This window comes from Melanaphis sacchari, unplaced genomic scaffold, assembly GCF_002803265.2.
Source record: "Melanaphis sacchari strain LSU unplaced genomic scaffold, SCAv2.0 Contig24_pilon_pilon, whole genome shotgun sequence".
Taxonomy (NCBI): Eukaryota; Metazoa; Arthropoda; class Insecta; order Hemiptera; family Aphididae; genus Melanaphis; species Melanaphis sacchari.
The window spans coordinates 2,941,477-2,957,399 of NW_020271125.1; the positions used below are offsets into that span (position 1 = coordinate 2,941,477).

The 15,923-nt window shown below is 26.9% G+C and overlaps 1 protein-coding gene across 1 annotated transcript in view; it reads left to right on the forward strand.

The window, feature by feature from the left end:
• LOC112595012 (lachesin-like) overlaps nt 1-15,923 on the forward strand; it is a 121,202-nt gene that overhangs the window by 75,211 nt on the left and 30,068 nt on the right. Inside the window, exons 6-7 of the mRNA XM_025340077.1 lie at nt 1,123-1,413; nt 6,094-6,159. Of these exons, the coding sequence (XP_025195862.1) occupies nt 1,123-1,413; nt 6,094-6,159 (357 nt within the window). The remainder of the gene's footprint in view (nt 1-1,122; nt 1,414-6,093; nt 6,160-15,923) is intronic.

Sequence of the window (15,923 nt, forward strand, 5' to 3'; positions counted from 1 at the left end):
TACAACTAATTACTAATACTAAAATAATTTACAATAGATGATGTCTGGTATTTTGTTTGTTATTAGTTAACTTTTCAATTTACGTTTAGTATACGAGTATAACCTTTTCGATTTTTGAAAGATTTCATTTTAAAGGGACTAAACTATACGACCAATGTTAATGTATTTATTTGGGTTGGTTTTGCTTTTATTTTATTCATTTAAGAAGTTTACTGACCACTTTGTAAAATTGCTGCAGTACTTTTTGATGACTATTGGAATTTATTGACGTATACAAGCCGATTTATTAAACGTGCTCACGCACAAAATTTTTAAAGTAAAACATTTACTTTAATAATGAACTTATTCTAATTCTAAGACTTTCTTCTTATTCCTTTAGATTTTCTTTGAAATGGCTCTCCACGAAAATATTGCAAAATGTGAAATTTTACTTACCTATTCCATGTATTCTTTTCAATTAGGTATATAAATATTCACCACAATACACCTACCTGTTGTCATTTTTCAACCGTTCTTATTCAACATATTTTCCCTTCAAACAAAATAATATTATACTCCCTAAATAATATATGTTTCGTTCTATAATTTGTTTATATTTTATTGTTTTTATGATTAATATTATATTGACTAATATTCACAAAATGGTCGAAATCGATTACATTTTTTCATAAATCTAGCAATGTATTCGCTTTTACCAGATTTTAATAAAAGTAAAAACTTACTCGTTTTTGTTTTCTTTATTTGGAGTTAAATAATTGATTAATTTAATGGTCCAAGACATGACGTTTTCATTAATATATTTTTAGAAATTCTCAGAATCGATTTATAATATTTCTTAGTATGATTTATTTTAAAATGCGTTGAAATATATATTTTCATATTATTTTTTACATTTTATTTATTGATGATTCTTCAGATTAGTAAGTCTTCTTATACTAATATATTTGTTTACAAGAGTCTAAAATCAGAACCTAATAAAAAATAGTTAATTCAAACATCTGATGTATTTATCATAATTTTATAATTATTGAAAAATATAGAACTCCCAAAATTAATTTTATTTCCTTTTTTTTAACATAAAATACTGCTAATATAATATTTATTTTACTTAAATATTTTCAGTTTCTCCAACTTTAGTGGTACCAAATCAATTAGTTGGTGCCCCATTGGGTACTGACGTCACTATTGATTGTCTAACTGAAGCATATCCTCGACCAATAAGCATTTGGTCATTCCAAGATCCCAGGAATATGATATTTTCTGGGCCAAAGTATCATTTAGTAATCAATGAAGATGGATACAAAGCACATATGAAACTAACTATACGATCTCTAAATTTAGAAGATTATGGAAGTTATAGATGTATCACGAAAAACTCGCTGGGCGAAGTAGAAGGATCCATGCGAATTTATGGTAAAAAAATACTTTTACACTATAGTATTAATAATATATCAATCTTATATTTTGTAAATATAATTAAATTTTATACTTTTAAAAAAAAGATATATAATAACAGTTAAAATGATTATTTTCAATATATTTATACACTAAATATTTTGTTTTAGTCATATAATAATTCTTATAGTAGAACACTAAATGATATCATAGATATTTATAAAAAAATGTTAAGGTTAGTCCCTTAGTTAATAAATGAATTAAATCGTTTTATATCATATTCAACAATAAGTATATTAGAATTGCAATAGAATTATCTAAGTGAAATATTATTGAAAATAATAATTCCTGGTTAAATTAAATTAATTTAAGTATTCAAAAAATAACAATTCGGATTTCGTTAATAATTATAAACATAATTATTTTAATATTAATTACTTTGTTTTAGTTGTAAATTATGTAATTTAAAATATTCATATTGTAACTAGTATGTCAAAATATTATTTTAAATATTTTTTGTTTTCATACAAATTAACTTAATTCATTACTATCTTATAGTTAAACATTAAATTGTAGTGATTTTTATGTTTAGTTTCAAACTTTTGTAGTTCTTGTATTACTCTAAATTTGAAATATTCACCCAAAAATAACTATTTTAATCGAGCAGTTGAGTATAGAATTATTATCATTATTCTATGTAATGGTTTTCCATTTGCATGTTTTACACCGATAAACTACAATAATTATTAAAGTATAAATACTAGAAAAAACTATACCTATTAAAATTATTTTATTGTGTACCATTATTGTACAAGCGATATTTGATATCTTTTTCACTTAATTCGATTAATCATTTTATTGAACTAACGTATTTTTAGACAAAATAAAAAAAGTAAGTTATACTCGTTGCAAGAAATAGTTATTTGGTCATTCATGCTTCAAATTAAATCTAAATTCCATGACACTTATGACTAATCATACATTGCAAGACCAAATTAAACGACTTGGAGTACAATCGATCACATTACGTTTACGTTTAAATAAAAATGTTTACGTTTTTTATTCAATTGTGTCAACTATTATCGACATCGTTTAAAGACAATGTGAATGGCCCTACTGGAAAAGTTTCATTACGATGCGATTCACTAAATAATATATACCTACATAAATAATATCAACTATTTGGAGTCGTTTTACTGCATGAAACTAGATTTACTGTATTCTATATAATTGCTAATTTGTTACAAGTTCATCGTAGTGAACTTTGAGTTATTAATTTTATTTTGTAATTTTGAACAACATGAAGGGGGTATTAGCATAGATAAAATAAAATTGAGGATTAAATTCCATTGAAGTATTTGAACTTTGTAATTCACACGTGTAAGTCATAAATCTTATTAAGATATGATAATGAGAATTGCAATTATACTTAGGTTATAATTAGCTAAATACAATGGTATAATATTAAATAGCTTTAAAATATATCATATAGAAGTAATACATTTATGCTGGGCTACACAAAAAAGATTAATTTAATAGATCACTAAAACTTAATGGACCAATCATTGACCACTACATCATGTTTAAGCGACTATATTGACTCTATATTGGTTCAGTAAGTGTTTAGCTACTGTTTTTACGTATATAACCCGGAATAAGTGGTTTTTTTTTTTAATTTTAACATAATATACATGTCATAAAAATAATAACATAAAAATGCACTAGTATTTTTATACACAATGTATAATAAAAACTTAACCTATAAGAAACCGAAAATAAAATAAATGTTATAAAACATACACAATATTTTTGAAGTGATATTAAAACGCAATAATATTCGCATTCGTATTCTACAAAGAGCACATCACTTTTTAAACTTTCTATATCAGTTTTAAACTACAAAAGAACCATTTATATATTATATGAATATGGTATATAAGAATTTATAACATAAGTCATAAATTAGTATTGTATGCGTATGAATTTAAACGACGGTCTCTGTAGAATTTCAAACATATATTTGGAGTTAAATTGAAAAATATAAATTTCATATTAAGATCCATAATTTTCTAGGAGTAAATTCTAAATGTCTAGTTTCTTGAAATGTATACATTAACATCTTAAGAGTAATATGGTAAAAATAATTATACAAATGGCCAATATTAAAATATAGTGCCTATAAAAAAAAAAAAAAAATACTACATCAAGAACGTTTCAAAACATTTTACAATAACTGTAACAAATAACACTCTTCAATAATCGTCGATGTAGTATAATAATAGTTATACTGCGAAACTTAAAAAAATAATAAATAACAACTTGTAGAAATCCAAAACAAACTTCAAAATTTAAAATTAATTTGTATACAGTTTAATTGATTTTGAAAATAAAAAAAATAAAATATATAAGCCAAACACCAATGCAATTCTTAGAAGTTTTTGTTTGAATAAATTGTTTTTATATTGGTAAACCCAAGTAAAAAGTAAATATAAAATTCATTGAAAGTTTTAATACTTAAATAGGTTACAAACTCTTTGTAAAAATTTTTGAATATAATGTAATTTTTGATTAATGTTAAAATAAAAAATAAATACGTTTTTATGGATCAATTTAAAAAATTAAAAATTTAAATTATTTTTTTCATATGTTGTATAAATAAATTATAAATTTACCTTTTAGTTAATTTTCTAATGATATTATATAATTATTAATTTTCTGTTACTTGTAATTTGTATAATATAAAGCAAATATATTTATTTTATTCTAATAATTAATAAATGTGTTTAAATCTCAAAATATTATATTTCTTTTAATATATCTGTATCTATGTTATAACGACTTGATCTCATATTTTCAAAGTTAAAATGTAATGAATTATACTAAAACAATCAATAAAATTTATCAATTTTTCAGAAGAAATGGTCTCTGAACTAAAACTTCTTTTTATGATAAAGTTTTGAAATCGAGTCTAAAAACAATGATTTTCATCAAATCATTAGCGATTAAATTAACATTTTAATATTACCCACTTTTTTTGTCAATTAATTCAAGAAAAAAATTTGACAAACTTCGTAAACTTATTTACGTGATTTGAATTTATTTTATCTTTTTTAACATAATTTTTTTTTTTAAATAGGGGGTGAACTATTAGTTTCTATCGAAATTTCTGTGATCTGAGTATAATTATTTCCTATTTTACTTTTTATCAATTTATAGTTTTCTAATTGGTAAATCGTTAAATATAGCTGATTTTTAATAGTCGATAAACTCCAGTGATAATTCATATTACTTTTTTATAGCTATGGTCTTCTTTAATTGGTTATAGACAAACAACTATATAATTAAATATACAAATAACGTTATATTAATCACACTTTCATGATGTTAATATCCATTAATAATAATTATAAATATTTATATACAAGTAATTCTGTAATTAAATAATTTAAATGGGTTCTATTGAATGCCATAATATACAAATTGTATAAAAAAAAAAAAAAAAAAAAAAAAAAAAAAATGTTTATTTAAGATTAGTGCTATCGTTATCAGTTTATATTATAAAATATAACTTTTTTAATATTTAATCATGCTATTTGTGACTTGAAATAATTTTAATTAAGTAAAAGATCCCTATACCATTTTCTGTTTAGTTTTCCAAGAGTTATCGAATAGTACATTCGTTGAGAGTTTATTGATTAGGGATTAGTTTGTGATTGAAGTTTATAGTGAAATCTAGAATAATACATTTTGAAAATTTTATTCAATGTTTGAACTTTAACATTTTTGAGAAGTTTATTGTTTGTTATGTACCAAGGTCCAGAGGAAAGTATATAAAGGTAGGCAGATTGGAAGATTTTTCTGGCATTGGAGAATTATACAGCTCCCCGTTGGATCCAAGTTGGATGCCATATGTCCAACTTAGTAAGGCCTTATAAATTAATAATTCATTATCAATGTTCATTTTAAATCTCAAAAATGGGTGTAAAAAGTAAATTGAGACAGAAATTCAAACCTTATTAACCTTATTATGTTTATCGTTAAGATAGGGCTTTCAAGTAAGTTGTTTATCTAGTATAAGTCTAAATTATTTTACTTTCGAAGTTAGGTTAGAATCGAAATATTGTTCATGGTAACTTGAGGTCATGTTTTTTTTTTTTTTTTAAGTAAATTTTATTTGGGAGATCTTGGATTCATATTAAAATCATATTAGAAACTATAGCTGGATTTTCATTGAAAGGCACGATAGTCGTATCGTAAACGCAAATATCACATTTGGTAAAGGATATTCTATGAATTTCACAAATTGATGCATTATAAGTAAAGGAGTAATATCGCTATGTTGGGGAACTTCAGTTAGAACATTAAAATAGTGTAAGTAATTAGAGTTATGACATACAACAAAGATACAACGAACGGCTGTTTTTACATTCTCATATAGATTTTATGAGAAAAAACATTTCTGTGTTTGTATTCCAAATTTATATATTATTTATTATTATTTATTATTTGTTATTTATTTTTTATTATTTTATTATTTATTATTTATATATTTAAATATATATATATGGTTATTATTTAATAATAAAACAAAAAGTAGGTATCAATCATATGATTAAATTTTAAAAATAACAACACTATTTTAAAAATTATTCTCGTTTTCATTACTATAAAATGTTATTCTATATTTATTATTTTCAGAAATCCCAAGACCATCACAAAATCCAAAAAGTACGTCAGGATTATTAAACGGAGTAGCACATATCGGTAAGCTATATCATTAAAATAATTTGTTTTAATTTATTTATACTCGGTTGAATTGTTGATTAAGCGATGCCCCTTTTTATAGTTTTTAATTCTACCACTCGAATATAAAAATTTAAACGCTGAAAGTATTGTATATTTAATACTTACCTCGTTGCTTAAATATATTTATCGGGCGTTGAAGTAATATAAATTCAATATTTAAGTAGTTACCTATGCCGAGTTGTTAAAATGTGTTATTATTCGTTCTATATTGAAATATTCAAATCAATTTTGGAAAAAATATAAAATAAACTAATATATTACTAGTAAAAATTATACTAATTATTGCAGTGCATTATGTATCAGGTTCTAAAAAATATTTTAAATACGAGGAATCTACTATGACCACTATTAACTACTTGACTTTTGAATGACCAAAATTGTAAATTGTATTATTATGTGTCCAAGTGCAGAGTTACTGCGATACATCCATTTAGCCATATTATATCGGAGAATCGTATTAATTGTACTAGTAATGTAATGGCTTAATGGAATTCACCCCAAATGGTCTATTACAATAATATGAGTTAAGAGATTTAATAAGCTTTATCCACTGGAAGATTATATTGACTTAAAACAATTCAATCAAACCATTGTTTTTGATTAATAATTTAGTTTTGTAAATAGTTCTATCGATGTACAATTTTTTTTCTTATTTCTTATAAGCTATTGTGATATAATTTATTATAAATTATTTCAACCAACCTTGCTGATTATGAATAAAACATTTTCAACTGGAAAAAGTTACTAGATTTGAGCTCTGATTCTAGGCTTAACTCGATCACCACTATACTTGGTTAAATATCTTCGTATATTATTTACTTAACTGTTGTTTTTTCTTTTAATGTACCTATTTGTTTTTACGGTTTTGCACATAACTGAGAAATTTGAAACATAATCTTTCTTAAGTCTCAGGACTAGCATTCGACCAATAAAATAAAATATATGATTTGTAGTCCGTAAAATATCTACAAAATAATATAATAATTATATAAAATCAAATTAACATTTTAGATAACCAATTTTCTTGTAATATTACGAATTAAACATATACTATTATGATTAACTCTGTGTTGACTCTAGTTCAGTATTGAGAAAAAAAATTCCGGAAATATTTATGTTAATATTAAATGTTATTGAGTTGAAGATATTTAAATTTACTTTGTATAATATAACTTATAAGATAATTTATTTTATTTTATCTGCCATCATAGGAAATAGCTTTTTTCACACAAAAAATAATTTTATAAATTTAACGATATTGAAAATATAATCAATAATATTAGTTATAGAAAAGATAAATATTTACAGTACAACTTATTAGATGAAATACCCATATAATTCAATGTGATCATTCCTAAAATATTCATTATAATACATCATTTTATTTTTTAAAAGTGAGTGAATTGGAGAATGTATCATTGATAAGAGTGTAACTTTTTTTTATGAGTGGGATGTAAGTAACGAAAAGAAATTTACTTCAATTTCTAACGCTGAGAGTTATCTCTGGTAACAAATTTCATCTAATGATACTTATGAAGGGGAAAATAAATATAAATAAGGGAAAAAGTTAGGAAATTTCCAATACTTTAATGAACAAATAATTAGTGTGAAAATGGGAATATTTACGCAACGCTTGTTTTCGAAAAAATTGTTTTTATTATTATTATTGTATTAATTTCAATCAAATATTATTTAATTCTAAAATTTTTAAGATATTGAATCATTTTTAAAATATTTTAATTCTTTATGACATTTTAAATTTTTTCGTTACCTTAGCTATTTTTTTTTTTATGCAGAATAAGCTTTTAAAAAACAAAACGTTCATCAATAATTATTATTGTTTGTACAAAGATATTGTAAATACATAATAAATATGTATTATTTTTTTTTTTTTTTTGTAAGCGATTTATGTACCTATAAAATTCTGTCAAATTCGGTTGAAATGGAGAAATATGGAAACTATGCATTTTGTAGTAGAATGTATAAAATTTTCAATTTTAATGGTTGAAGTTTTAAACGTTCTTAGAAAATATTGCGTTTATATTTTTAAAAACTTTTATAATTTTATTATATTTTTACCAACATTTCATAACGGTATTTGTAAGTTGTTTGTGTATAATACACGTATGTTGCGTATAATATAATATGCGTTTTAGCATAATACGTATATAATATATAATTACTAAAAATCTTCAGAATACCGTTATAACAGCTTATTTTAAAGAGTATTTCTTTAATATAATAATAATAAATAAATAAAAAAGTCATCACTATTTCTGTTTGACACGTCTGTTTATCTAAAGAGACAGAATCAAGTGCAGTTTTACTTAAAATTTGCAGTCGCAATAATAATGGCAGAATACCGTATAAACTTTAAATGTGATTTATATTCGAATGTGTGAAGTATGAATAACATCTCACTGTTATCCGAAACAAGAGTAGTATACAATTATGTTCAGCCCAATGTAAATAGAATGTCGAGGTTGTCATACATAAAATACCTTTTATGAATTGATGGATTACAAATTTATGTGAAATTATACAGGCTAAAATAAATTAATAGTTAAAAAAAAGGTAGGTAATTTAAAAAAGGCTATTTTAAACGCATACTAATGGATTAATCAATAAATTCATTCCAACGAAAAATCGTGGATTATTTCATCAATGAATCCATATTTTTTTAATAGTATAAAAATATTTAAAACAATAACGTCATATTATTATGTGCCTTTGTTGACTAAGATATGTAAAAATAAATAAATATTATGCTAATAAAATACTTATAAAATTGTTCAAGTACCTATGACAATATTTTAAAACGATACAAACGAGTCTTAATTATATAATATATAATTAATTTTTGAATAATGACTGTATTGCGTAACAAAGTCGTATTCAAATGAATTATCTTATATCCATATGTTTCGTTTGATTAAAAATAAAACGAAAAAAATAAATTAATACATATAACGCATTGTTTTGATAATTTAAAAAACAAATCATCTTTTTTTCTGATCACCGTAGCAATGCGTTAAATGATAACACGAAGTTGGGGGAGAGGGTTTAACCGGGTTTATTGGCTCTCGCCTAACACCTCGCAGACCACGCGTGTTACGTTAGTCACGGGTCGGTTGACGAACTCTTTGGTGACCGTTTCTCACGTACCGCAAAGACCGTGGTACCCGCTGGTTACGGTAGCGTCAGCTCTCCGACAAAAAACCACACACCCGCATGAAGCCGGCCTAGTGGACGGAGTTCGCTTACGGAAATGTGGGTCTGTGGTTTCACGTGACACGGCCACGGGACCAAACATCCGACCAGCGTTATCATTCTTAATTTCCATCGTTAATGGTTGAACACAGCTCGTCGGTCGACCCCCGGCTACAGAAGTAAGAGCTTCGCGATCCGACAAGCCACCGCAGACGCACGGCCCACACACTCACCGATAGATCACTGACACACGTGTGGGGACGCGGCTAACACATCGTTAAAAGTTGATTTTTCCGGCCCCTCCGCCCCCAAAAAAAAAAATAAAAAAAATATAAAATATAAATACCGTTTATGAACGTGAAAAAATTGGACAGCGAGAGGGAGACCGACGTCGATAACGCCAACGCTCGCGTAGGCGGGAACGCTCCGGGACGAAGGACCTTCCGTCATCGGACGCCGAGTTGATTTTACTTGGTTATCTGAGGGTCGCTTGCTTATTATTTACGACTATCCTGCGTGCAGGACGATCCCCTATCCGCGACCCGGGAACGATGATCTATTCCGGATGCCTCCGGCCGTAAAACCACAGTAAGCAAGTGAAATGACTGGACTTGTGAACCCTAAGATGTGGTTTCGCTAGGTTAAATAATAACAATAATAAAATACACTTAAAAAATGATAAGTAAACAGTATAATAAACAATCGATTCCTTCGATGCGAAACATTGGTTGAGGATGATTTTTGTATTTTTTTCTTGAATTCGGTCGGAGAACAACCCATAATAAATTACTCGGTAGACGGGTAACTGATATTATAACGAAGAGAGGTGAAGAGAAAAATTCCTTTTGGTTGTTGTACATTCTGATATGAATACACAGCATAGTAAACATCTATTATACAGGCTAATTCACCAAACTTGCTTATCTCTATTTCAATTATATAGATTTTTTCATCCTGATTGAATCTGTAATGATACAAATTTTGTTTTTTTTTTTTCAAACGAGGAACAATCTTTTTTTACTGCACGTTTTTATATGTTTTAACAAATAATTGTTTTAAAAACTTTGATGTATCTTAATCCAAAATCAAAAGAGCGATTTAAGGTTTATTAAAATTTACTTAAGATAACATCTTTAAAAATAGTTTTACAAAAAATAAAATAAATGTTATCTAAAATCTAGTATTTATTATACTTGGAACATTTTTATAATTTATGGCATGCTAATGGATTAATTTTTAACATATTAAAATCATTATAGCCCTGTTATCTTCTAAAAGCTGTATCATATGATAAATCTATTCTAAAAAAATAAATATTATGTAACTTAAAAATTACTCGATTGAGACATCAAAGGTTTCAAAATATTAATACAGTAAAACCTGTCTTATGCGAACCCTTGATAACACGGATTCCTGTTCTGTGCGAAATTTTTTATGGTCCCGGCAGATTTCTATAGTTTAACATAGGATTAAACCCTTGATAAAACGGAACCTGTTTTACGTGAAACGGAAAGCTATATTTTGGTCCCGTAAATCATATTATATATCTTTAACAAACGGAAAAACACATCATAAAATGAACCAAAATATTTTTGATGCCCATATTTATTTTGCTACTAAACAATTATTAAGGTCAGCGATTAATACATATCGATAGATAACTACATTTTATCTTGATTCTATAAATTAGCGCTTATTATTGTTACCGTAGTCGAAGTTAACCTGTCGTTTCGTATCGTCTTACCTACTGGTTCTCACAATGTCTAAAATTTGTTTAAGTTTAAATGAAAAAATAAAAGTAATCGAAGAAAGTGAAAAAGGAAATAGTGTTATTATAATTATTTACTAAAAATTAAAATTTATTGTAGCCTATGATATTTATTAATTTTTTAAATTTTTATTTTTATTATTGACCGGAAAATGTTACAACTTTAATCGCGCAGTATATCATAACTCTATAGTACGGAATTTTCCGTTTTATTCAGTTATAAGGAAACCTGCCTAAAACGGAAATTTTTATTGGTCCCGTGCAATTCCGCACAAGACATGTTTTACTGTATAATCAAATAGGGTGATCCTTATTGATAAAAAATAATTTATGTATCACCACAGAATACTCTTTCGACGATATCTAAATAAAATTTAAGTATCTTAAAATACAGCCTTTGAAAAAATAGAGATAAATGCTTGGATAAAAAAACGTGAACATGTATTATTACAATATATGATACACGTACTTGAATTCGTGTAATTACATTACAAGAGCGTTTCTAGAAAAATACTAGACATTTTTTACGTCGACGATCTAGTTAAGGTAATTACTATCGGTCCATGGCTGGGCAGACGTAAGTAATACTTTTATTTTTTGTCCACCCATTAAGAGGTGTACGTACTTATCTTGTAGTACAGAGGTTTAGTACGGTAATTTTGCGTCTTCGTGATTTTCAGCACCGGATAAATAACGACAGCATAACGACTTAGATAGACTTCCGTTGTATCGCTCACCCAGTTGGTCCACCCCTTGCAAACGACTTGATTTATTTTTTGTCACTGGTCACGTGGGAAAAAATTAAAATAATAAACCACCGACGAACGTATATTGTTTATCGTGTTTATATTATGGAATCCGATGGCATACACCACCACGCTTTTCTCATTCATAAATCTTGTTCTTATTGATATTATTTTTTATTTTAACCAACCTTTAACAATTATTATGATCTTATAATACAACGCTATTGATTTATTTGTTCGTTTTACTTTTACTTCCACGATTTAAAATATAATCAATCATTAAATAGGCTCAAGTTTTCTAAAAAATGATTGATCCATTATTACTACACGACGTGTACGCACGAAAACAAAACTACGAATAATTTTCGAGCTTTGAGAGGACGCGTTACCCACATGTGTTTTTATTTTACAATTACCGTGTTACAAAAAGGTACAAAATTATATCAAATTTCCGGAGTTTTGTAGTTTTCAATAATAAAGTTAAAAGTCAAGGATACCGATTTAGACATTTCGCGAGCTTCAAAAAATGTTTTAATTTTAAATTGAATTTTCTTAATTACCTTTATACCTAAAGTGCATTAATAGATTAAGTATTGATTAGTGTTGAAATTAGCGATACATAATGATTTTTTTTCGGTGAAAAAACAATACCTTCGTAAGTAAAAACAGTTTCGTGATATTATTATGCACATTAAATGTTCAGAAAAAAATTTGAAATATTTTAATAATACGCATCACGTATAACTCCATATTTCTAAAGCAACTTTAAACTTTAATGTAATTTAATTTGAACTATTTATCAACATTCTGACAGAAATATCAAGGATCACCATCATATGAGTAGGTAGTTAATAAAAGAATGTATAGAACGAACATATAATATCAACTACGTGTTAGGGTCGTGGTTTTTTTTTTTCTTAAAAAAAGAAATCAATATTTTTTGCTTTTTTTGAAGAGAGACGTACAATAATGGGCTATTTTTAACTATACCTACACAAACCAGTTAAAGCAGTGAGCCTTATATATTTTAAAGCTTATTGCTAAATTTCTGTGCGGTAATCATTGATGTTCTGTTCATTCCTTTATTATCTACAGGTACTCTAAATGATAATAATACGATCGCTGTTATCAATGGTTTGACAGAAATAGCACGTACCTATTTCCCAATATGAACATTTTGACTTTTATTTTTATAATTATATTTTAACTGGTTTTTTTTTCGTATTCATATAACATCTTATGTTTCTATCGAAAAATTGGCCGTTTTGACTTCTGACTTACAAAATACCACCGACGATTTTCTCCGTTGTATGTAATTTTAGTTGGATAAAGACTAATACACACGCGTATGTAACGTTGTCTTGAAGTAGACTATAAAATAATATGCATACACTATAATTTGGCTACCCGTTAACTCGTGTGGGTATATCGCATTGTATATATTATGCATAATTATAATATGAGCGCATCACTGGTTTTTATAAGTCACGTTTGTTAGTCGCTTTTGGCGGAGACTACCACCGTGTCACATCCTATAGCCACACATTTTATACGGATACACGTCTAGCAATATGCTCAACACTAAACGTGCCGACATATTATTATTATGCGAGTAAAATGTGTACATTACAATATTCACAGCGAACACCGGCGCAATGCTTCTGACGGTGATGTTTCCGGCAAAGGGAAGAAGATTGCGTTTTATCGCGACACTCATGCGCAATAGTCAATAGAGATGGTCCCGACGATATATTTTAATATACCGATGTGATATGCAAATTTATGAGTGTGTGTGTGTGTGTGTGTGAAGAGTGTAATCGATAGTCATGGATAATATATAGTGCCCTATGATATTAAACATTATTTATACCGTGTGTTGATAATAATAATAGCACACACTTACCATATGGTTGGAGTGTCGGTAACGGCTAAAACCGTTGTACGCAATTGCACATCGAGACGATTACACGATATTATCATTAAAGCGAATAACTGTACGGCCGTTCCCTGTACCGCACGAAACAGTGAAAAATGGCTTTCCGTTAGAGTGTTTTTTAACTTGATTCTCGTTAAAAGCTGCTGTTATAGCATATACATATATTTATAAACGTTAAACTGCACTAACCATTTTAACGTGAGGACATTACGGGTCTCGTAAAAAACTTACTACTTACATTCATTACGCTATCCTCTGCATTTTGCAAGATACACAATAGGTAGGTGTGTATCGTTGTGCTAGACAATAAATAATCCGGTGTACCTACTGGTTTGCAGTCACAGCTCGATTCGTTTGATTTGCTAAATTTAAATTTATTAGAAATATGTATGATATGTTTTTTTTTTCTATTCCTCGCCTTGTTCACTACAATATTATTATATTTTTAATTTATTATAGTTTTATATACCGTTTGAACACAATCCAACAGACTTTAGGATTTAAAACCATAATCCGATGGTAACATTATAAATCCTTGATTATGCATTAAATGAATCGTAACGGTTTACTCTGGATCGTCGTCAACCTTATTTAAATACAAAGTAATTATTAGATTTGATTTTTGAAGAAATCGTTGTTCCACAATATTTCATATTGCCTCGAGGGGTTTGTCTAAAACCCAATATATTGAGATAATAATAATTTAAAATATACACAAATATTCAAAAATATTGTTTTGATGTTTTCGTTTTACGGCAAAACAAATAAAATAGTTTTGGATCAATAAGCAATTGTTTAAGCTTAATATAAATTTCTATTTCGCTCAATACCGTATTATTAAATGATACATTAATGTTTAACGTGGTTTTGAGTTTAAATGATTTAAATAATATTTTTAGTTTTTTGTTTTTTTACGAACGCTCAAATATTATATTATGATTATTATGGTGTACAGACATAATACCAAACGAACAAGTTGTGAACGAAATAAGACAGATAGGTAAAGCAGGTACATTATTTTACATCAAATGAAAAAAAAAAAAAACGATTAATCGTAATTAAACTCGTAACCGAGAATAATAAACTAATATATTTAAATCAACGATGTGTACGATTAATAATTATCATTACCGGCTATTAGTGGGGAAAAAACATGTAGGTATATATAAACATATTTTGTAATCGTATTCTTGCGGGAAAACATTAACAAAACAAATTCTTCTTTTCCGGTTCGTTTGCAGACCATTAAGGCCTATCACTGCAAAAACAACCAAGACCATTTATATCCTCCTCTGCTGGTTATTAATTTTTTTCACCGGTCTCAGGCCGCCGACAATCTGAGGTCGGCGTTAATTCCGACGTCGTTGTTTTGGTTTTCTTAATGGTACTGCAGCTACCAAAGAGGAATCCCAATAAAACACCTCCCTAATTAAACGATTCGTACCCGCTAAATGTGTTTTGCCGCTCAACGAACTCACTATAATCAGTACACTGTCCCAGCTGAGTTTTGCTCTTTTAAAGCTTACGTATCCCGTTCCGGATCAGATAGAATCGAAATTTGACCTTAAAAAGGTGATAATAATATGACATTGCTATGTAATATTTCACCCCCGACGGTAGAAAATTGTATAATATGTTTTTATTTTTTGTTTTCATTTTTTGTTTACAAATGTTTATTTTTTTAACGAGCAACTAAAATTGTTTAAAACTAATAAAACAAGTAATGAAGAGTCCGAGTTGATAATGAAGGAAAAGTTTTGAGACAAATAATACTGAGATTAATGATGTTTAGACTCAGATGGTGGAAGAATTTATTTTTGAAGTGTTCAGATTGCATTTAAATACTCAAGTATCTTTGTACTTAAACATCGAATATCTGTATTTCTTGTACATATAATTATAATATGTACTGTTATTTAATTTTTATTATTTAGACAAATATTTTCAAGTAATACAAACAATATAAAAACCAATTTTAAGTATGTTGTAAAAAAAATTAAAATTCTTTAAACTTACTCAATAATCATCCATCTAGAAAAAGAATAAAAGAAATAAAATTCAG